This window comes from Salmo salar, chromosome ssa05 (genome assembly GCF_905237065.1).
Source record: "Salmo salar chromosome ssa05, Ssal_v3.1, whole genome shotgun sequence".
Classification (NCBI taxonomy): Eukaryota; Metazoa; Chordata; class Actinopteri; order Salmoniformes; family Salmonidae; genus Salmo; species Salmo salar.
In genome coordinates, this window is record NC_059446.1 from 32,067,789 (window position 1) to 32,090,249 (window position 22,461).

The 22,461-nt window shown below is 44.1% G+C and overlaps 2 protein-coding genes across 11 annotated transcripts in view; one reads left to right on the plus strand and one right to left on the minus strand.

The window, feature by feature from the left end:
* tbc1d2 (TBC1 domain family, member 2) overlaps nucleotides 1-14,159 on the plus strand; it is a 23,287-nt gene extending 9,128 nt beyond the window's left edge. For 7 of the 8 annotated variants that reach the window (XM_014199466.2, XM_014199464.2, XM_045718054.1 and 4 more), the window contains 13 exons: nucleotides 5,105-5,231; nucleotides 5,980-6,116; nucleotides 6,374-6,612; nucleotides 6,885-7,154; nucleotides 7,414-7,554; nucleotides 9,426-9,536; nucleotides 9,701-9,873; nucleotides 10,170-10,482; nucleotides 10,607-10,794; nucleotides 11,746-11,866; nucleotides 12,152-12,337; nucleotides 12,544-12,665; nucleotides 13,381-14,159. In XM_014199466.2, the coding sequence (XP_014054941.1) occupies nucleotides 5,105-5,231; nucleotides 5,980-6,116; nucleotides 6,374-6,612; nucleotides 6,885-7,154; nucleotides 7,414-7,554; nucleotides 9,426-9,536; nucleotides 9,701-9,873; nucleotides 10,170-10,482; nucleotides 10,607-10,794; nucleotides 11,746-11,866; nucleotides 12,152-12,337; nucleotides 12,544-12,665; nucleotides 13,381-13,585 (2,333 nt within the window). In that variant the 3' untranslated portion in view covers nucleotides 13,586-14,159. The remainder of the gene's footprint in view (nucleotides 1-5,104; nucleotides 5,232-5,979; nucleotides 6,117-6,373; nucleotides 6,613-6,884; nucleotides 7,155-7,413; nucleotides 7,555-9,425; nucleotides 9,537-9,700; nucleotides 9,874-10,169; nucleotides 10,483-10,606; nucleotides 10,795-11,745; nucleotides 11,867-12,151; nucleotides 12,338-12,543; nucleotides 12,666-13,380) is intronic. The other variant, XM_014199462.2, reaches the window with a different exon arrangement.
* slc44a1b (solute carrier family 44 member 1b) overlaps nucleotides 14,080-22,461 on the minus strand; it is a 22,742-nt gene continuing 14,360 nt past the window's right edge. For all 3 annotated transcript variants that reach the window (XM_014199472.2, XM_014199471.2, XM_014199474.2), the window contains 8 exons: nucleotides 21,974-22,160; nucleotides 21,519-21,687; nucleotides 20,845-21,001; nucleotides 19,933-20,016; nucleotides 19,668-19,805; nucleotides 19,009-19,245; nucleotides 18,031-18,132; nucleotides 14,080-16,786 (listed from right to left, as the gene is read on the minus strand). In XM_014199472.2, the coding sequence (XP_014054947.1) occupies nucleotides 16,763-16,786; nucleotides 18,031-18,132; nucleotides 19,009-19,245; nucleotides 19,668-19,805; nucleotides 19,933-20,016; nucleotides 20,845-21,001; nucleotides 21,519-21,687; nucleotides 21,974-22,160 (1,098 nt within the window). In that variant the 3' untranslated portion in view covers nucleotides 14,080-16,762. The remainder of the gene's footprint in view (nucleotides 16,787-18,030; nucleotides 18,133-19,008; nucleotides 19,246-19,667; nucleotides 19,806-19,932; nucleotides 20,017-20,844; nucleotides 21,002-21,518; nucleotides 21,688-21,973; nucleotides 22,161-22,461) is intronic.

Sequence of the window (22,461 nt, forward strand, 5' to 3'; positions counted from 1 at the left end):
AAACTAGGTGTATTGAACACGATGGGAGACAGAGAGCTGGTTTCAAGCGCAGGGCGCAGCAGGTGTTTATTGGTAAAGGACCACAGGAGGAGGCAGGTAGCTGGGTCCAGGGGCAGGCAGAAGGTCATACACAGGAGGAGGCAGGTAGCTGAGTCCAGGGGCAGGCAGAAGGTCTTACACAGGGGGTCCAAAAAGGCAACAGTACAGGCAGGGAGATCAGGCAATAGGTTGATAACAGGAAATCCGATAGGCTAAAGTACAGGCAGGGAATAGGCAAAAGGCGTCAGTTTTTGCCTGCCTTACTATCATACACGGGAGGATTAAATTACGTCATAAACAGAGCTCCAAATAGAAGTGTGTCACAAAACAAACAATATCTCACAATGATGGGGTGCAAGGAACTGAACTAAATAGTGTGTGCTAATGACATACAGGTGTGTGAACAGGTGATCAGAATTCAGCTTATTGGGATCTGGAGAGTGAACTGCGTTCAGGGGATCTATGTATTTGAGAGTGTGAGCTGGAAAGTGAGCTGCGTTCAGTGGATCTACGTGTTTGAGAGTGTGAGTTGGAAGCAGATGTTACACTAGGCAACAAATTAAGTTAGTTGAATTGAACGTTATCATTTTTACCCTGTTAGGGCTAGGGGGCAGTATTGACACGGCTGGATAAAAAACGTACCCGATTTAATCTGGTTACTACTCCTGCCCAGTAACTAGAATATGCATATAATTATTGGCTTTGGATACAAAACACTCCAAAGTTTCTAAAACTGTTTGAATGGTGTCTGTGAGCATAACAGAACTCAAATGGCAGGTCAAAACCTGAGAAGATTCTGTACAGGAAGTACCCTGTCTGACCATTTCTTGGCCTTCTTTGCCATCTCTATCCAAAACAAAGGATCTCTGCTGTTACGTGACACTTCCTACGGCTCACATGGGCTCTCAGAAGGCGGCAAAAAGCTGAATCGTGGCTTTGCAGGCTCTGGCTGAAAAAAAGTAGCGCGTTTGGGTAGTGGCTGGTTACAGTACAGTGAGACTCAGGCGCGTGCCCGCGTCGACCGAATGCTTTGTTTTCTTTCCTCTGTTTACCTAAACGGAGATTCCCGGTCGGAATATTATCGCTTTTTTACGAGAAAAATGGCATAAAAATGGATTTTAAACAGCGGTTGACATGCTTCGAAGTACGGTAATGGAATATTTCGAATTTTTTTGTCACGAATTGCGCCATGCTCGTGACCCTGATTTACCATTTCGGATAGTGTCTGGAACGCACGAACAAAACGCCGCTATTTGGATATAACGATGGATTCTTTTGGACCAAACCAACATTTGTTATTGAAGTAGCAGTCCTGGGAGTGCATTCTGACGAAGACAACAAAGGTAATCAAACTTTTGTAATAGTAAATCTGACTTTGGTCAGGGCTAAACTTGGTGGGTGTCTAAATGGCTAGCCGTGATGGCTGGGCTATCTACTGAGAATATTGCAAAATGTGCTTTCACCGAAAAACTATTTTAAAATCGGACACCTCGATTGCACAAAGGAGTTCTGTATCTATAATTCTTAAAATAATTGTTATGTTTTTTGTGAACGTTTATCGTGAGTAATTTAGTAAATTGTTAGTAAATTCCCCGGAAGTTTGCTAGTTCTGAACGTCACATGCTAATGTAAAAAGCTGGTTTTTGATATAAATATGAACTTGATTGAACAAAACATGCATGTATTGTATAACATAATGTCCTATGTGTGTCATCTGATGAAGATCATCAAAGGTTAGTGCTGCATTTAGCTGTCTTCTGGGTTTTTGTGACATTATATGCTAGCTTGAAAAATGGGTGTCTGATTATTTCTGGCTGGGTACTCTGCTGACATAATCTAATGTTTTGCTTTCGTTGTAAAGCCTTTTTGAAATCGGACAGTGTGGTTAGATTAACGAGAGTCTTGTCTTTTAAAATGCTGTAAAATAGTCATATGTTTGAGAAATTGAAGTAATAGCATTTCTAAGGTATTTGAAAATCGCGCCAACGGGATTCAACTGGCTGTTGCGTAGGTGGGACGAATTCGTCCCGCCTAGCCCAGAGAGGTCAACTAACCATTAGTAATAACTCACAATGTCCAAACAACAAATTTATGTCAATGCACTGGAGTGTGATGTCAATATTTACCACGCTCGTCCCCTTGGCTACATAGTCGCTTCATGAATCATCAGCAGTCGACTTTGTCAGCCTCTCCCTGGCTGGTAAGTGGCCTCACTAGGGATTTCTAAATTCTCCCACTGAGACCTAGCTTCCTGAAAACCTTTTACTCTGGCAGCACACCCACTTCCTTTCAGTGATTCAGCAAATCTAGTGTGGCCATCAAGTGTAGCCAGCCAATCAGAGACTTAAACAGAACTTTGGGTAAGTTATTCATCTTAAACTCTCAAATAGGCTTTCATACAAACATTCTGTCAAAAAAACTAGGGTACATACAAAAATATTAGTAACAACTGACATCACTTTAATTTGACAATATTCTTGTTAGAAAAGTGCGACAAGTATTGTAACTGATCATTTTTACACTCGAGGGTTACACTGAGGACACTGTATTCAGGTAATTGAAACACTCTGAACTTTCCAGATAGAAATACTATGAGTAGCGCTGACTCTGCTGATATGATTCCCTATTCTACATGACAGACGGTCATAACTGTTCTAAACGATACATTTCTATAGGAACGTTCTGTCATGTTGCAGCCTTCGGAACAGGCCCTAGTGTTGTTGAACAGAATGCATGATTGGAGCCATTCCAACGTTTTAAAATGCATGGAGGGTTAACAGACTTCTTCCATGTTCCTCCGGCAGGCCAGTCAGCTGATGTCTGGGAAACAACTAGCCTATTTGGTCTCTAGTGTTTTAGAACGGAGACCTGTGTTTACAAATAATAAGGAAGCTGTCTTTGCTGCTCATTTCCATCATGTAAAATACAGTATTTCCACGAGTTAAATCAGGCATTTCTATATAAATATATATATTCAGTATGTGCACTACTTAGATATATTGGCAAATGACTGGCCCTGGCAGATAAAAGTTATCTGTTGCAATAGTTTGTTTGCAATAGCCCACTTGAATATTCATTCTTTGCCAACATTCATGTCTCTACTCTGTAAACCTGTATTGCTGTCTTAAATGTACAGTACCTGACTAACAAATGAAGGGTTGACTTCCCTTTTCCAGGTAGCCTAGCAGTTAAGAGCGTTGGGCCAGTAACCAAAAGGTCGCTGATTTGAATCCCTGAGCCGACTAGATGAAAAATCTGTCTGTGCCCTCGCACAAGGCAATTATTGCTCATGTACGTCGCTCTGGATAAGAGCGTCTGCTAAATGACGTAAAATGTAGATAGACTGGGGAGGGGAACGCAAGAACAATCAAAATCCCTCTGGTAGCTATTCATGGGCTTTTAGGGTAATGGCATTTTCATGAAACAGATGAAAGGTTATTTTCACCTACACGGGCCTTTTATCATTGCAAATAAATAATTAATCTTTCCAGTGTTGAATGATATAATATTTTTATGCCCCATGGGGGGCCTGCCTGGCCAAGGTTGAGATTGGTAGGTGGGGTTCAGGACAGGAAACAACGTTAATCAGATGTCCTTAGATCTTTCTCTGCACCGTCTACAAATTGCAGACAAATGCTCGCTCTAGATGCGAGACTTAATACCAGTAAACCACTTATCTACTGTTAGTATTGTAACTGATCATTTTTACACTGTATTCGGGTAATTGAAATCAAATGTATTTATAAAGCCCTTCTTACATCAGCTGATGTCACGAAGTGCTGTACAGAAACCCAGCGTAAAACCCCAAACGGGGGGGACCAGGCTGAGAAAGGAGGGGTCAGGAGACACTGGCCCCGTCCGACGATACCCCCGGACAGGGCCAAACAGGCACGATATAACCCCAACCACTTTGCCAAAGCACAGCCCCCACACCACTAGAGTGATATCTTCAACCACCAACTTAATATCCTGAGACAAGGCCGAGTATAGCCCACAAAGATCTCCGTCACGGCACAACCCAAGGGGGGGGCGCCAACCCGGACAGGAAGATCACGTCAGTGACTCAACCCACTCAAGTGACGCACCCCTCCTAGGGACGAGCTGAGAGACATGTTTGTTCTACGTAAAATATTTCTATCTTAGAGTTCCATAATGTTTGCCTACTGAATGTGTCCCAGGTGATTCCAGTGTGCCCTGGTCTTTGACCCCTGGGGAATCTGTGTAATGAATATTTAAGCTACAGCTCCACTGACAGCTGCAGGAGGTGATTCTGCATGGCCCAGACAGAGAGAGAGAGAGAGAGAGAGAGAGAGAGGAAGTGCCCGTCTGACACACTGCTGAACTAGGAGCCTTGGTTACAGTACCCCATGGCTACACTACACATACTACAGCCTATTCTGGTCCAATAAATCAACACAAATCCATATGTTATTTTGAAGCTTAAACGGCTTGTATAAGTGAGAAATTCAACTGTTCAAGTCGTAGCTGTCTTGAATATGCATCAATGAACAATGTAAAAGGGATGTTATTGCTAGTTCCCTGTTTTGACTTTGCCCAACGCAATTGAGTTTGCTCCTGTTGTAGACACAACCTTTCCTACCATTTGGTTTGTGAACTGTGAGGTATTTCATGCTTGTCCTGACATGCCCAGAATGTTTCACGAAGGAACAGAACAGTATGCTTTGACTGTAGTACTCCCTTGAATATTCCCACGGTCGCCATTGTAGTTGTATCTAGCGTGCACAACTTGATTGCCCAAAAGATATCAGGACTTTGGTCAGTTAATAAAAATATATGAATCTTTTTGACTTTTCAATGGGTCTCACCCATGGTATCATAACTTTCTGTTCATAGCAGAACAGTAAGAGCAAACAACTTCATCTCAAGACCAAGTGGCCAGATAGTCATGATCTTTATTCTCTGTATTACAACCCATAATATCACTCATTGTCTTTAGCCAGAAGGTTTCTGCTTGTTACATTAGTAGCTGTGTCCTTTGTATGCCCTGGCTCCAGAAGGCGTGATCCACTGACATTGTTCTTTCCTGTTACTTCCTGTAACGTAGATGACTTCCTGCCCACCGTGAAGACCCCGCCAGGCCTCTTGGGCGAGGAGGCTGCCAATCTGCCCGCGCCGCAACAACGGGCCCCCCTAAGCAACTTCTCTCTCAAACATCCTCTGATAGAGATTCAGTAGGTGAATTTATTTATTTATTATTATTTTCCACCCATCTTTACCATTCATTTGGCATTGAGGCATATGGCTGGACCTGTACAACAGATGGTATGGGATACTAGGGCTGGGAATTGCCAGGTACCTTCACGATACAATATTATCATGATACTTAGGCGCCGATACGATATGTATTGCGATTCTCAAGATTCTATCTGTATTGCGATTCGATACTGTGATTTTTATTACGATTCAATGTTCCAAGCATATTGCTCACGATATGTCTGCTGCAGAGGGACGAGAGGGAGCCATGAGAAAACAATCAGTCATGCAAATAAAAGAGCTGAAAACAAAAGGAAGATGGAGAACAACCTATGAAGGAAAAATACTGGGGTTTTGGTGCAGGTACAGCCAACTAGCGCAAAAGTAACTGTTTTCGATTTTTTTTCTCCGTCACTTTGGGATACGTTGTAGTAGTTGACGATGGACTTGATATTCATTGAAGTTATTGATCGTAGACATTAGAACTGTTTGTGGCTATGTGACTACAGGTGCTTGTCCTCTGCCAATCTAACATGTCAAGATTGACTTCATAGTGACAGTGACTTTGAGATGAATGTTATTTGGGGGGACTTGTACCTTAATCGCTTCATAAAGGGATTGTTCTAGTAGTAGGTTTACACTAAGGCTGGCACTTGGGGGTGGAGGTGTTGGCGTGCATGCTTACGTTTGTGTGTGTGTTCTCACACATGCGTGCTGCTCCTACAGGAACTCGGTGCACAGTCTTTTTTACAAGCGGTCCTCCCAGGAACTGAGTCGGAGTGTGTTCCATTTGGAGGCGCCTCCTCCCTGGACCCCACTGAACCCTTCAAAGACCCCCTACCAGACAGCCCAGGACAGGCTTGGTATGTCCCACACACACCCTAGCCTCTGGAGATGTTCTCTAATATACTGGCATCCTTCTGCCCTCTGTTGGCAGCTGATTGAAATCATACAGAAGGATCAGGTTTTCTCATTGTCTGATAGCATAATGTCATCATTGCTCTAGTAACATTGTCATTTTTTTCTTGTCTAAACAAAGAAACATTTTATTTCACAAGTTAGTGATCTCACAGTCCATAATAACTACAGAGCCATAGCTAACCTCCATGCCTTCCTACAGACCCTAGGACTCCCGTTGACCCCCCGACTCCTACCGCCCCGCTGCTGTTGGTGGACCCTGCGGGTGAGCGCTCCCCTGGGGAGGGCAGGTCGTTCCCATGCCCGTCCCCGAGGATCAGGAGGAAGACGAGGGCCAGCTCTGCCACCATGCCCGCTGCACTACGGGAAGCTGCTTCAGACAAGACGACCCGCCTTCAGCAGGAGAAACACATGCTGGCTGAGGAGGTCAAGGCCCAGAAGGTTAGAGCGAAGACCAAAGCTGTGCCAGATCTAATAAACCTCCAATATCTTACAAAGCAATGCTTGATTTCCACCCTGCCCTTATCCACTTATCCTCTGACGTCTAGAATATGGTGTATGATTGGTTTGATAGGCCTACAAGTATCTTGAAATTCAATGTATTCCTTCTCATTTGAATCTGTGCCAGACTAGATGGACTAACCTCACTATTCACCTCCCACCCTGCCCCTGGCTCTACCCTATCCTCTTCCTCCTCCCCTTCCCCCATCCAGGAGCTGGTGTGGCTTCTCCACAAGGCCCTGGAGGCGGCTCAACTGGAGAAGCGGACCTGCACCGAGTTCCTGGCAGCCGAGTGTGAGCAGGAGCGTCTGGAACTGTTGAGGCACCGCGAGCGCCAAGCCGCTGACCTGCAGGGTCGTCTGGAGGAGCTGAAGGCCGAGGCGGAGGGTCTGAGGGCGAGTTTGGCCCAAAGGGACGCCCACGTGGCCGAGCTGCAGGAAAACATCACCCTGATGATGGCGAAGAACCACTCCAAACAGGAGGTGAAACCCATTTTTGGGGTCTGGTCCCGTATTCACAAAGAGTCTCATAGAAGGAGTGCTGGTACAGGATCAGTTTAGCCTTATCGAGCACAATGATTATGTGGACAGTGGGGACCTGGTCCTGGATCAGCACTCCTACTCTGAGATGCCTTTTGAATATGGGCCCGAGTACTATTTGGCTCCAAGTGTATACACTTCATGATATGATAATGTATGGCATCACTGCCTAATAATATCATATTTTCTGACGTTATCCCAGGTGATCCTGAAGCTGTCAGAGCAGGTGGCAGCCTGCATGGCCGACCCTAGACGCACCATGTCCACCACTAATGGCCTGGAGGCCCTGACCTTCCACCAGCTGCAGGAGGACACTGAGAACCTCAAGGTTGGTTTGTGGTTGGTAGGTAGTAGGTCAGTCCAACACCAGAGATGGAATCAAGACTGAAGCCCAGCCTCGACACCAAGACCAGGAGCCTAATTTATAAACGTTGCATACTCACAAAATATGCCCCAAAACATGCGCGTGCGAGTTTTTACGTAAAAGTTGGCATTTATAAAAACTGAACTTGATGTGAGAATGTACTTATCCTCCCACAAACTTTAGACCATGTATACGCACAGTTTCCAGTGGTTGAAGTATTGCATTGCAGGAAGGCAAAGTAGCCTTGTGCAAATGGGGAATATATACTGAATGTTCGAAACATGTCTTTCCATGACATAGACTGACCAGGTGAATCCAGGTGAAAGCTATGATCCCTTATTGATGTCACTTGTTAAATCCACTTCAGTGGAGGAGACATGTTTAAAGAAGGATTTTTAAGCCTTGAGACAATTGAGGCCACATGGATTGTGTATATGTGCCAATCCGAGGGTGAATGGGCAAGACAAAATATTTAAGTGCCTAACAGGGTATGGTAGTAGGTGTTTGGCCCACCAGTTTGTGTTAAGAACTGCAACGCTTCTGGGTTTTTCATGCTCAACAGTTCTGTGTGTATCAAGAATGGCCCACCACCCAAAGGACATCCAGACAACTTGACACAACTGTGGGAAGCATGGTGACTTATTTATAAAAAAAAAAGGTAGCTAAATATAACTAGATGCTATCATTATCTTTGCATTCTAAAATAATTAGAAAGCTATTTCTATGCATAATACATTCCTCATCTTTTCTGACTGATGGTTTCATACTCGCGAAATAGCCTATAGGCCTACAACAAGTTAGGATAGGCTACTGTTCGTTCCGTCTCTCATTTAATGGGACCCACTTCACAGTAGTAAATTGATCGGCTACTGGTATTTAAAGTATTTTGCTCTATGCGATCCGATCGAAGCGTCACGGTAGAACAGTACGGTTCACCTTTTCCATTGACGTTTGTGGGCTACGTCTGACTATTCTCGATTAGCCTGGACAATATTTAATTTCTAAACATAATACATATATCATAACCATTGTACCTTTTCGCATCTCTCATTTAATATGGCCTATTAGATAGGCTATTATAATTTCAAGTTTTTGCTCTATGCATCCAAAAGGGAGCGCGGTTTATAACATACAGGTGAACAGACAGTTTATATTTTGCATTGAAGTGTATCGGCTACCACTGGTACAGCCTACTGTAGTTTAGATTTTTTTCAGAGTGGACAATGTTTCAGAATTTTTGCACATTTAGGTTCAGGACAAAGTAAATGCAAAACACTATTGAATTCAAACGATATGTTTACAGGTCCACAACAATTTGCAATTGTTTTTGTGTTTCAGAAACGGTCAAATGCCAAAGAAAACAACATTCTGCCAACACCTCCAAAGATATTTGATGAAGTTCGCTATTGATATTTCCTTTAGATATACCGTGTTGGTCTAATTCCAATACTTCCAAAGTATACAGCAAATAAGGGTGTTATTGTCACTATAAAAGGTGAATGACTGGCGCTATTCAGGTGGAGTTATGATGCTCGTTCATGCGCGAACAGGTTTCCGACAGATCTGATTTATAACCAGAAACACGCGAATGCCGTGCGCCACGTTTAGAAATCTACATTTTTGTGCTTGGCAGTCTTTTCCAAAAAATCACACGTCACTTATTTAGTGTCAAATTTACGCAACGGTTATAAATGAGGCGCCAGAACATTTGAGTCTTTGGAATAGATTTGAGATATCTATTCACTGGTCCAAAAAAAAGTAGTTGTAGTACAAATATAAATCATATTTCTTTGCTACTTTAAATGGCCTTCACCCTGCCCTTCCTCTCACTTTTAATAATTCTCACACAGGATGACATTGAGGCCTACAAGATCCAGAACAAGTTCCTGAACTCTGAGATCTACCAGCTGACCAAGCTATGGCGCAACAGTTCAGAGCAGGAGAAAAGCCTTATGGTAAAGGTGGGTCTGCCTACTGACAATGGATGCTATTCAGTGCCAAATGCATCTGCATGTGCTGTCGAGGTTGAAGTGGGTTGTGGTTAAGTGAAACACTGAAGGCCACTACAGTTGGTTGAATTGGGACCTCAGTCTCGGTCTTAGGGTGTGCTTATTTTGTGTTGCAGTGTGCCTACCTTGAGGCCCGTAACTGTCAGATAGAGAGTCGTTACCTGGGTGTACTGAGGAAGCTGCAGGAGAGCAATGCTCTAGAACCGGGCCAGCGGGAGGCTGTGAGGAACCTCATAGAAGACGCACTGAAAGGAGACCTGAACGACGTCCTCGAACTCAACCCTGTCAGGTAACGGGCCCTGGCTCAATACTCTGAACTGGCTTCCTTTCCTTGTCTTTTTGTCTTGCCTCTGCTTTACTACACTGATAAATGACAGGACCAACCTCTTATTTATTTGTATTCTTTATTCATACAGACGTTCCTTTTAAGATTTACAACAGTCTCTTAAGGGGCCACCTTGTTATAAGAACACATTAAATCGCCAATGCAGTCCCACAATGAACAAAAATGAGATGACTATCAATAGTCAATGAAGGCTTAAATGATCTAAAAACAGTGAATGAACACTGATCTCCATTCCTCAGGGAGCACGACGAGTACGGCTTCAAGATCATCCCGGACTACGAGGTGGAGGACATGAAGCTGCTGGCCAAGATCCAGGCCCTGGAGATCCGCTCCCACAACCTGCTGAGGCAGGAGGCCGGGGTCAGACCCCTGTTGGACCGCTGGGCTCAGTACCTGGGCGGCCGCCCGGCCGACGACCTCTGCCCCTCCCCGGAGCTCAAATTCCTGCTGCGGTGTGGCGTGCCACGGGAGTACCGCCCACGGGTGTGGCGATGGGTGGTGAGGGCCCGCACGCGCTCGCTGAGGGAGCGCCACCCGGATCGCTATGAGCAGGTGGGTGCTAGTGGATCAGGCTCGTTCACTTCCTTACAATGCATCTCTTAATTTCAGAATCTTTCTCAATCTGTCCATCAGTCTTTCCATCCATCTACATGAAATCCATCCATTACTGTTTCAGCTGTGCCAGAAGAGCCTTACGTCACCCCACCAAGCCTCCAGACAGATCCAGTTGGACCTGCACCGCACGCTCACCACCAATCAGCGCTTTTCCTCGCCCTCCAGCCCCACTCTGCAGCAGCTCCAACGAATTCTGCTAGCTTTCTCCTGGCAAAACCCCACCATCGGCTACTGCCAGGGCCTCAACAGGTACTTAAGGCTCCCTATATCAGTCAGCAGTGTGCTCAATAACTATTAAATCTAGAGAAATACTGCCACCTAATGTACAAAGCTGTAAACTGATATAAAGTGCAGACTCCAAAACAATATCAAATCTAATTTTATTTGTCACATGTGCCGAATACAACAGGTGTAAACCTTACAGTGAAATGCTTACTTACAAGCCCTTAACCAACAATGCTTTAAGAAGTTAAGAAAAAATAAGTGTTAAGTAAAAAATAGAAAATAAAAGTAACAAATAATTAAACAGCAGCAGTAAAATAACAGTAGTGAGGCTATATACAGGGGATACCGGTTAGTCAAGGTAGAGGTAATATGTACATGTAGGTTGAGTTAAAGTGACTATGCTTACATAATAAACAGAGAATAGTAGCAGCGTAAGGGGAAGGGGGGGGGGGGTGCAAACAGTCTGGGTAGCCCTTTAATTAGCTGTTTGGGAGTCTTATGGCTTGGGGGTAGAAGCTGCTAAGAAGCCTTTTGGACCTAGACTTGGCGCTCCGGTACCGCTTGCCGTGCGGTAGCAGAGAGAACAGTCTATGACTAGGGTGGCTGGAGTCTTTGACAAGTTTTAGGGCCTTCCTCTGACACTGCCTGGTATAGAGGTCCTGGATGGCAGGAAGCTTGGCTCCAGTGATGTAGCGCCTTGCAGTCGGAGGCCGAGCAGTTGCCATACCAGGCAGTGATGCAACCAGTCAGGATGCTACCAACTCAATCAACACAATCTTCTCAATTTAGGGAAGCCTGACTATAACAATTGAGGTTTTTTTTGTGAAAATCTATGATTAGTCTAAAAATATGCATTTTCCTGGATCTGGCTACTCAGACTAGGCTGTAGATATACCGTACAAGCTTTGACTTCAAAACAATCTTGACAGGATATCCAAGGGCAACTATGATATTGGCCTCTCCCTCCCCTTTCAGGCTGGCAGCCATAGCTCTCCTGGTGCTGGAGAGTGAGGAGGATGCCTTCTGGTGTCTAGTAGCTGTGGTGGAGACCATCATGCCTCAGGACTACTACACCAAAACACTCATAGCCTCGCAGGTAATGATCTGGTTAAAATATGTGATTTTAAACAACTGTATAGATGTGTAAAATAATTGTATCTACAGTTCTCTGTAATTAAAATATGTGAAGTGGTGCTTTTAGTGGGATTTAATCCATTTTAGTTCTGCATCTGTTCCAAAACATGGAACTGAAACGTTTAAATTGCGCATATGTTTCATGAACAACGTAATGAATTCAACGACATTGCTCATATCATGCCAATATCTGTTGTCATCTGCTGATGTGACTCAATGTGACATGGCGTATGGGTGGATGTTGCAGGTGGACCAGCGTGTGCTGAAGGACTTCATGGCGGAGAAAATGCCCCGACTGACAGCCCACTTTGAGGAGCATAGTGTGGACGTGTCCCTCATCACCTTCAGCTGGTTCCTGGTGGTGTTCGTTGAGAGCCTGCCCAGCGACATCCTCCTGCGGGTGTGGGACGCCTTCCTCTACGAGGGCACCAAGGTACCACGCTTAAGAGAGACTAGCGCCTGGGCCGAAAGAAAAACAGAAACTCCTAGCTCATGGGTATTCAAATGTGGGTCCTGTCTGCAGTATGACTGGTTGTTAACTGATTGACAAAATGTTATTGATTGTCCAGAGTCTACGCACCTGGTGTTAGGTTGTTGCGGCAGTTCTAATGTAAACGTACATGCGTGGTTTTGATCCAGGTGATATTTCGGTATGCCCTGGCTCTGTTCAAGTACAAAGAGGAGGACATCTTGAACATCCATGACAACGTGGAGATCTACCAATACCTGCGCTTCTTCACCAAGACCATCTCTGACGGCAGGTGAGAGATCATTAAAGGTCATCTAAGTTCAAACTATGGAGGCTGTGTTCTGAAAAAAATGACACTATATTAGATGCGTTTCTCTAGTGGGATAAGAACCACTATAGTAGAGGTCTTAAACTCCTGGAGGGCTGGTGTGCATGTTTTTGTTACAGCCCAGTACTTACACACCTGATTCACCCCTAAGTGGTTTGTGAATGATTCCACTAAATCACATTTAGCTTGTCCTTTTGTAACCGGTTCAATTGTTGTATTATCTATATGGTTTGTGCTTTTTGCCCTGTACCTACTGAGCCCATTCTTTATCTGCTGCTCTGTTTAGTTGGAGTGTTGCTGGCAGAGCAGACGGAATAGCTATTTGCTGTAGGCTGAGACAGATGCTCTCACCATATATAAGTCAGATATCTCTGTTGTCGCTGCTATGGGCTCAACACATGGGAGAAAACGAGGCTATACAGCCAGAGGAGTGCATTGAGGGCAGCATTGACAGCAGTCTCATATCTCCAAACAAAGAGCAGATACGATTATCTCATTATCTCTGTCTAATGCATGCAAGTAAAATATGTGTGAGAGGGCTAAGTCTGGTGTTAGGGCCATACAGCTTATGGAGTATTTTGACTATGCTGCTTATTTTTTTTAATTTTTGTATGGAAATAAGCAGGCTGAGTAATATTGGGCTTGTGTCTGTCTCCTGCGACTCTGTTCCCTCCAACAGGAAACTGACCAACATAGCTTTCAGCGACATGAACCCGTTCCCCATGAAGCTGTTGAAGAACCGGCGTGCGCTGCATCTGGAGCGCCTGCAGGGGGAGCTCAGAGAGCTGGAGGTCCAGCAGAGGGAGTTTGTCACAGAGAGCGCAGAGCGTAAGGACAAGGACCTGGACACTATACTAGTCAGCGAGGACGATGAGGACCTGTAGAGACTCTGGACAGAGGGATAGATCCTGTGGAACTAATGGTTTGGAGTTCTAGACTATACAGCCATCTGATTAAGAATGGCCCTGCTGGTACAGATATGACCCACCCAAAGCTCTGGTCCAAGATCTGTTTTTTACTGTATGTTAGTTTATTTGTAAATTAGTACCAGGGTTATGGTCAAGAACACTACATGACCAACCTCATTCTCTCTAGATCGTCTAATATAATATAGCGTACATGCACTGCCATAAGAATTAATGCAAAATACACAATGTACACTTAATTTTACAGTATGTATTTCAACGATCATATGTCATGTAGATTCTTATTTGACATGTTTCACTCACTTGCCAAAATGCGCACTCCAGATTTTGGGTTGCAGCATATTTTGTCCAAATGCAGGATACTTGTGTTACTGTTTTGCATTTAGTTTACTTTTCCTTTCATTTGTCTATCATAACACGATGTGAACTTTATGTACAACTACGACAGCCAATGACAAGTTTCCTTTTTCCAATTTATTACCTTGAAAAAAAGAACGAATATACATAAGAAATAATAAATATAAAAATCAAACAAAACATTGCCCAATGTTAAACAACCTTACTGCAGACATTTCTAAAAGCTAGTGTTACACCAGACAGTTACACTGATGTGTTGCCTATCCAGAACAGTATCTCCCATTCCTGTGTGACAATAGACGCGCAGTTTGTTTCCAAGAGCGAAGAGGTCGACTAACATCTCGAAAAACAGTGGCTTTGTTGCTGAGTAAAGCTATTGTTCTATCAGTTAAGTCAGTGTTAAGTCACGTGGAGCTAATGCCGTAATATTCACACCCTACAAAGATGGCTCGCCCTGAGGAGCGACGAAAAAAACCCGGACGGAAAACATGCAAGTCGTCTGGTCCATCGTTTTGAGTATAGGTACTGGCTTTTACTTCTAAGTAGTACGGCATTCTGTCCGCGCTAATAGAAGCTGACAAATCAGGCCTTGCGTCTCAGCTATTCGCAGAGCAGTTTGCTTTACTGTCGTGTAAAGAAACCAGAACACCGTCTCTGTGTGGTTCAGAGTCTGATTTTCCCGTTGTGTGCATCAACTGGTAACGTTTGAGTTTAGCAAACAGAACGGTGTGGGTTATGACTGGTTGTGTTCAATGTACAAATCAGACAAGGCTAAGAGAGACAGTCCCTCGGTCATAGTCTTGATCTTTTATGATGGACACATACCCATGAATGACATGTTGTTTAGTTATCAGTAGTCTGTCCTGTGCCTTAAGTGGATTCCTTGATTGCACTGGGCAGGTTCTCACTTGGGGAAAGTTCCATCCTCTGAAACATCTCTACATTGTACTTACTGACAGAGCTAGTCATTCAACTATACATATTTTACAGATACTTTAAATTGATCAGTGTTTAAATTAATACCATTTTAGTGCAATTCTTAACATGCTTTGCGCAATAGGGTTCTGCTGCAATGTTAATTCAGCTTGACTTTTTTTTTTTTTAAATACATGCTCTTTAATATTTCATAGGTACATCAGTGTACGGTCTAGTAGTGTATTCCCGGAGAAAAGTGCACCAACAGACTTGTTTTGAAACATTAACGATGGTGTTGAAGGATGGCTGGCGCTTGTCTCACACGAGAAGCTGAAAATGAAAAGGTTATGTGAACAGTCACAGCCATCTCTCCCTTCAACATATCCACCAGGATCACTTCACAATATCAGAATACTATTCAGTCTTATCAACACATTATTAAACTCTCATTACAAAATAACTGCATAAATCATGTGCAATTCATACTGTTCTGAAACCCTTCACATCAACAAAAAGGTAGCATTTTCCTCACCTAGATCAATAAAAGCAACAACAACAACAAAAGGGGGGGGGCAAAGTTGTTCTTCAGTCACTCCAATGGATTCAGTACTCTGGCTATCAAATACAAATCTACAGCAAAACCAAGAGGGGATTTAAGGCTTACAGCACTTCTACCACCCCCACATTAAACTGGGGAGTCCCGTCACTAACCAGTAAGATGAGGGGCGCAGCCTATGGAACCGGTTAAGGCAAAGTGAGAGTGTGTCCACCTCCACTCCCCCCCACCTAACAGATGATAGCTCTACGCCAGGAACCTTTGTCTTTAAAAGCTGTAGTGCAAGTAGGAAGACATTTTTGTAACGGTAAATACTAAATGGTGTTGCGTTATTGCTTGAGGGCTGCAAAGTCTGAGTTCACTTCCTACTGAGACTTCAGTGGAAGAGGACTCGTTACACCTCACCTGATTAGGTCAAATGTACATTGTCCATCAATCCCAACAATGACTGACTGGTTTGATAAATGAACCAAGTGAGTCAAACTAGGGGACAATTGGTTGAGTAAGAAAAGCAGCCTTTGCAGCCCTCTGGATATTTCTCTGTAAATGTCATGCCCAGTTCATAATGAACTCTTAGTCCCTACCCCTAAACTCCTCATGGTCCCTTGTAGATCTAAGTGCCTAGGTGTAGGGGGGGTGCCTAGGTGTGTGTGTGTGGGGGGGGGGGGGGGGTAGACTTCCAAATCGCAGTAACTTTGTCTCTGTGTCCCTCCAAACCATGGGAACTACAAGTTGTCTTCCTCCTGCTGTAACACACAGTTGTATGATCACATCCTGTTTCTGCACATCCCAAAAATGGTGCTGCAAAAAATAAAATAAAAATCCCCTACACTCACTCGTAAAAAAATACATCTCCTTTCAAAACAAAAGAACACTCTTCCATGATGCAGATTGAATTCAAATGCAAATGTGAGTCTAACTTAAGTTTCAGTGGTTGATTAAAAACACATCGAAGTGCTATCATTGCATGATGAATAAGTATCACGCTGATCGAGAAGTCCAACCAAAAGGCAAACTTGTTATGCAAAACGTTGACAACCCAAAGTGATTCAATACATTTTAGTACTGTGTTCGACTAGATGGCAATTCTTTGTCTTATAAAAAGGACATCACTACGAAAAATGCATCAGCCTTTTAAAATATGCAGCGCTTCAATATAAAGTGCTTCATTACATTGTTATTTTTTTTTACAGTTTCTTATTAAAATATTGTATCCCTGGAGTGAAACCATAGTAAACATGTTACACATTGGTAAAAATAAACATTTTGGAATGTCTTTAAAAAAAAGTCCCATTAGGTGATTTTGGTCAAGCTGAACTTGTTCCTGGAGCCTGGAAAGCAAAGTTATTCAAGTCTTATTACTCCATTCACAGTATCACATGCAGTCATTGAAAAAAGTATTTGTATGGTAAAAGAATGAATGGGTGAAAAAAGGGTTAGATAAAAAAAAAAAAAATATGTAATAACAGCTTGGAAATGTATGGATGAGAAAACGGTACGGGAAAGAAAATGGAAGCCATGCAGTGGAGTGGTGATGTTAAGATCCATCTTGACCTGAAAGCTGGACATTCAGAGGGCTATGCCTGTATATCCTTGGGCCAAAGCTGACTTGCTGTTATCAACAATGATTGTACATTATGACTAATAAAATAATAAGCTATGTGTAAAACTACTGGGGGAGATACTTCTACCTCTTAACTACCAAATTACAAGAATAACTTTACCCATAATGCTCTCTGAGTATCTAGGAGATAAGAAAAGGCCAAATCTACAAGTAAACAGATAGTTGCCAACTTCAGTAGCGCCTAACAGCGCTTTAAATAATTCCAGCAGTACATGGAAACCCAGCAGCACCATACAATAGACAGGCAAAAAAAAGTCTTATATCCATCTTCCCATTGGTTCCTTTTTAGCAATGCATCAGCAGTCTGGCATTGCTGTTGCTCACTGCTGTTTACTTTAGGGGGGGAATGGACAATTAATTGCGTACTGTTTCTTTGTGTTCATCCCCCCCACCATCTTTCTAAGCTGACAGAAGATTATCTGCGCTACCAGACATGTCCCTATTTACCAAAAAGCACCATGGTGATAAGGCAAAAAAAACTAACTAATTTACACTTCAGGTTAAAGATGGCCAGGAGATGACAGGCGAGCAAAACAACAAAAAAAAGAGGGATGGAATAGTTTGGTGAGAAGAGTTAGAGATGGTGAGCAAGATGCTGTTGTGGTACGTTAGCATGCGTTAGCTAGCATGCGAAGACGACGATTTAGATGGCGACGGCGTCTGTGCCTTTGGATGTGGCTGAGGCACGACGACGGGGGAGGGTTTCTGGAGCAGCGTGGCAAAGAGCACGAGTGTGGAGGTGGGCAGGTAGACGCAGAAGAAGAGGACCACGTCCTCGGTCAGGCAGAGGATCAAGGAGACCATGGTACACTGCTCCCCCAGGGCCCAGTCCACCAGCACCCCTACCAGGAGGTAGTACACATGGAACTCCTGCAGCTCCTCCCACTCTCCCCCGCCTCCGTCCAAGCCCCAGCCCACCTCAGTGTCGCCGCCCCCTCCACTGTCACTCACCATGGGCTTCATCTCTGGCCCCTCCACCGACACCGCTTCAGTGGGGCGGCTCCGCCCTCGCTCCACCACCCGTTCCAGCTTCCTGCTGTTTTCCACGAACTCCTGCAGGGAGAGATGGAAAGGAGTGTCATACCATGTGCTGAAACGCACCAGTGTCGGTTAATATAAACTTAATATATCATGTGAATGGTCCCGTGTGACTCAGTTGGTAGAGCATGGCACTTGCAACTCCAGGGTTGTAGGTGCGATTCCCATGGGGCACCAGTATGAAAAAAAATATATATAAAACTGTATGCACTCACTACTGTAAGTCTGCTAAAATGAAAACAAATTCATGTAAATGAATGCATTACCTTCGTCATTAAACCACAGAATCCTTAGCTTTAGTGTACCAAAACAAAAACCTAGACTGAACAAAACATGTAATGTTGGTCCTGTATTTCATGAGCTGAAATAAGATCCCTGAAATGTTCCATATGCACAAAAAGCTTTAGCTCAAATGTTGTGCACTAATTTGTTTACATCCCTGTTAGTAAGCATTTCTCTTTTGCCAAGATAATCCATCCATCTGATAGGTGTGGCATATCAAGAGCTGATTAAACAGCATGATCATTACACAGGTGCACTTTGTGCTGGGGACAATAAAAGGCCAATAAATGTGCAGCTTTGTCACAACACAATGGCACAGATGTCTCAAGTTTTGAGGGAGCGTGACATGCCACACCTGTCAGGTGGATGGATTATCTTGGCAAAGGAGAAATGCTCACTAACAGGGATGTAAACAAATTAGTCCACAACATTTGAGCTAAATAAGCTTTTTGTGCATATGGAACATTTCAGGGACCTTTTATTTCAGCTCATGAAACACGGGACCAACACTTTACATGTTGTGTTTATATTTTTGTCCAGTATAGATACACATTTAATTTCCCATTTCAACAAAATCCCACCAGTATACCATATCTTCACGGAGATTACCATCAGGGCTTTGTCCATGTAGAACTCCTTGCCCGGTGTACCGTCGTTGTATTTGGTGTCGATGGCGAAGCAGAGGAAGAGCACGTCCACCACGATCTCGAAGATGGACAGGAAGCAGTGGGCCACCAGGAAGGCAAAGAGGCAGACGATGATGAGGGGGAGGACCCACTCTGCGTAGTCCCGCTGGTAGTTCAGCAGCAGTACACCGGCGAACGCTGTGGACGTCACGATCAGGATCTGACCGCGCGCGCACACACAAACACACACACACACACATTTTTACTCCTCAAATTCAGGCAATTGAACAGTCAACGCCACAGGAGGTTGGTGGCTCCTTAATTGGGGAGGACGGGCCCGTGGTAATGGCAGGAACAGAATTAGTGAAATGGTATCAAATGCATGGTTTCCAGGTGTTTGATGCCATTCCATTTACTCTGTTCTGGCCATTATTATGAGCCGTTCTCTCCTCAGCCTCCTGTGAGTCCACGCAATCAGGCCCACACTCAAGGTAACGGCTGCCCTTAACCACAGATCTAGGAACAGATTACCCTACCCCCATTCTAACCTTAATCATCAAGGGGTTGAAAAGTAGATCTGATCCTGTAACAGTGAATAGGGACTACTCTGAAGCCCTCAAGTATCCCAGCTGCCCCCCTCACCTTGCCCAGGAAGAGGACAAAGTCTCCCACGGCGTTGATGGCGGCCACCCTCAGAGCGTTCTCCACCAGAATCACAAAGGCGTCGCGCGCCGACGTACAGAAACTGGTGCTGTTGATGGCTGTCGCCGCGTACGCATTCTAACGACAGAGAGAAGACTGTAGTCACTAAAGCAGACCAGCAGGACACGAACCAACTTACACCTGTTATCTATCCTTTATTTATATAAAATAAATATCCAATTAGGGGGAAGGAAAGCACTCCTACCTGATTCAAATAGTTGAGGCACTTCTCCAAACACCACAGGCAGCAGATACAGGTCTTCAACATGCAGCGAGCACATGCATTTTCCTGAGTGAGAGAGATGGGGAAAGGTATCTGAGATGCACTACTTTTCAAAAAATAGATACAATAGTTCTCAAAACTGTTCCCCTGCAGAGCTCCAGAACTTAGTGTTCTCACATCTCCATGCTAAACCAAAAGATAGTGGAAACTGAAAGCAGCAGGCAGTCAGATTGCTGTAGGCCTACCCAACTTCGTGGGACAGTTCAGAGCATTAGTCAGGTGAAGTTACCTCCACTCTCAGAACTCTGGAGCGCTAATGCCAATTTATCCCTTCAATTCATTATGCTGCAAGGTGTCTCTCCATAGATCAAGTCAAGCAGCAACACTTGGGACGTGACAACAAACAGTAAGTTAAGGACAACAGACACTAACTTACATTACCCTCCAAGGAGAATAAAGAAAAATACATGATAATATAGTAACATGGTTTACCATATGTTTATCCAAAATGAGTTGGAAATACATAGTCATTATATGTCCCATTTATTAACCAACACCCCTAATGTTACCAGCACTGTGTCAAACCCAAACAGCCATCTGAACATAAACCTAAAATAAATCCTCTCTTCTCTAAATACTGTCTTAAACAGAGCAACAGAAGATGGCAGGTGTCATGTCACAACAATGTTGACATTGACAGCAATGTAGATAAACTGGCGAAGGGCGAACAAGCTAGCCTTGATTAGATTGTACTGTACAGCACATCACTGTATTTAACATGCAGGATTTTATTTTAATAGATAGATAAGATAGATAAGATAGATAAGATAGATAGATATAGAGAGAGAGAGAGAGATAGATAGAGAGAGAGAGAGAGAGAACAGTGTGCGTTACCTTGCCCTTGAGCTGGTTGTGGACGTACATGAGGAAGAGGCGTGGGATCTTGACCAGGGTGATAATGAAGGAGCCCTTGGCCACCGTGCCCAGGTGGTACCTCATCAGCCTCAGCACTGACGACAGGATGGGCGTCACTGGCAGCCTGGTCTTGTCCCTGAGACAGAGGAAGGGATTGAGGGAAATAGAATGGTGGTCAAATAAATGAAGACACAGAAGTTTAAATTGACATTCTTGTTCTCCTCGCTGTAATTCCTATAACTCTGCGGGAACAGATTACCCAGAAATTCCTCGATTTTTGTTTTAGCAGAACACATTTCTGTGACAGACAGAATCGAATGTTATTATTAATCTTATAGCCTATATCCTATCAAATAAACATTTCAAATCATTGTATTTGTCACATGCTCCGAATACAACAGGTGTAGACCTTAGTGAAATGCTTACTTAAAAGCCCTTAACCAACAATGCTTTAAGAAGTTAAGTAAAAAAAAATAGAAAATAAAAGTAAAAAATAATTAAAGAGCAGCAGTAAAATAACAATAGCGAGGCTATATACAGGGGGTACCAGTACAGAGTCAATGTGCTGGGGCACCAGTTAGTCGAGGTAATATGTACATGTAGGTAGAGTTTGTACAGAAACAAAACATGAAAACATAATTTCAGAGTCAGACCTTGTGTAGTAGTACGTTACCACAGCCCCAGCGACAGTCATCTGCTGGCAGGCCAGGATGAACTCACTGATCCAGATGAGGCCCACAGCGTGGTACCAGGTCATGTACTGCAGAGGCCCAGTCAGACGGAACTCTGTCAGACCTGTCTCCTCGTTCTGGACCGGGTTCCCTGAGGTGGACATCTCAGTCTCAGTCTAGTGGTCGGGACTAGTTTGGACAAGTTCCTGAATAAGGCCAATACAGTAAACTGAACTAAACCGTACTAGTGCAGTGTCCTGTTGTGTTGGAATTCATCACTTACCATTTGTAAAGGTTCTCTCTCTCTCTCTCTCACTTTCGCTTCCAGCACCAGGCCCCAGTACATCCAGAAGAGGAGAACCATTGCCCCTCTCCCTCCTCCACCCTCCCTCTCTCTCTACCCCTTGCCAACCTCCCTCCCCCTCTCCCTCCCTCACCGGTGGTCCCGAGGAAGAGCAGCACCAGGCCCCAGTACATCCAGAAGAGGAGCAGGGCCAGGAAGGTGCAGAAGGGCTGCAAGGTGAGCAGCGGCAGGTGGATAAACACCTTGCCAGCCACGTGGAACAGGGCGATGGTCAGGGCCACTCGCTTCCTCATGAACAGCATCAGCAGGAGAAGGATCACCTGAGGGGGGAGAGAGAGGAAGGGAAAAAAATCACACAGAAAAAGAGAGAAGGGTATAGGAAGAGAGGGATGAGAGAAATTGGGATCGATAAAGAGGGAGGGGGATATAAATTAGTGGAGAAGAGAACAACGGGTCAAGAGAAGGTGGAAGGGACATAGGAAGACAAGGGGTAATAGAGAATGATGAAACAAATGGAAGATGGTCAACAGGAGAGGGAGAGAGCGAGAGGAAGGTTAAAGAGGGAGAGGAGGGGGGAGTAAAAAAAGTAGGGAGGTGCCAGGAGTCAAGAGTTTGAGATTT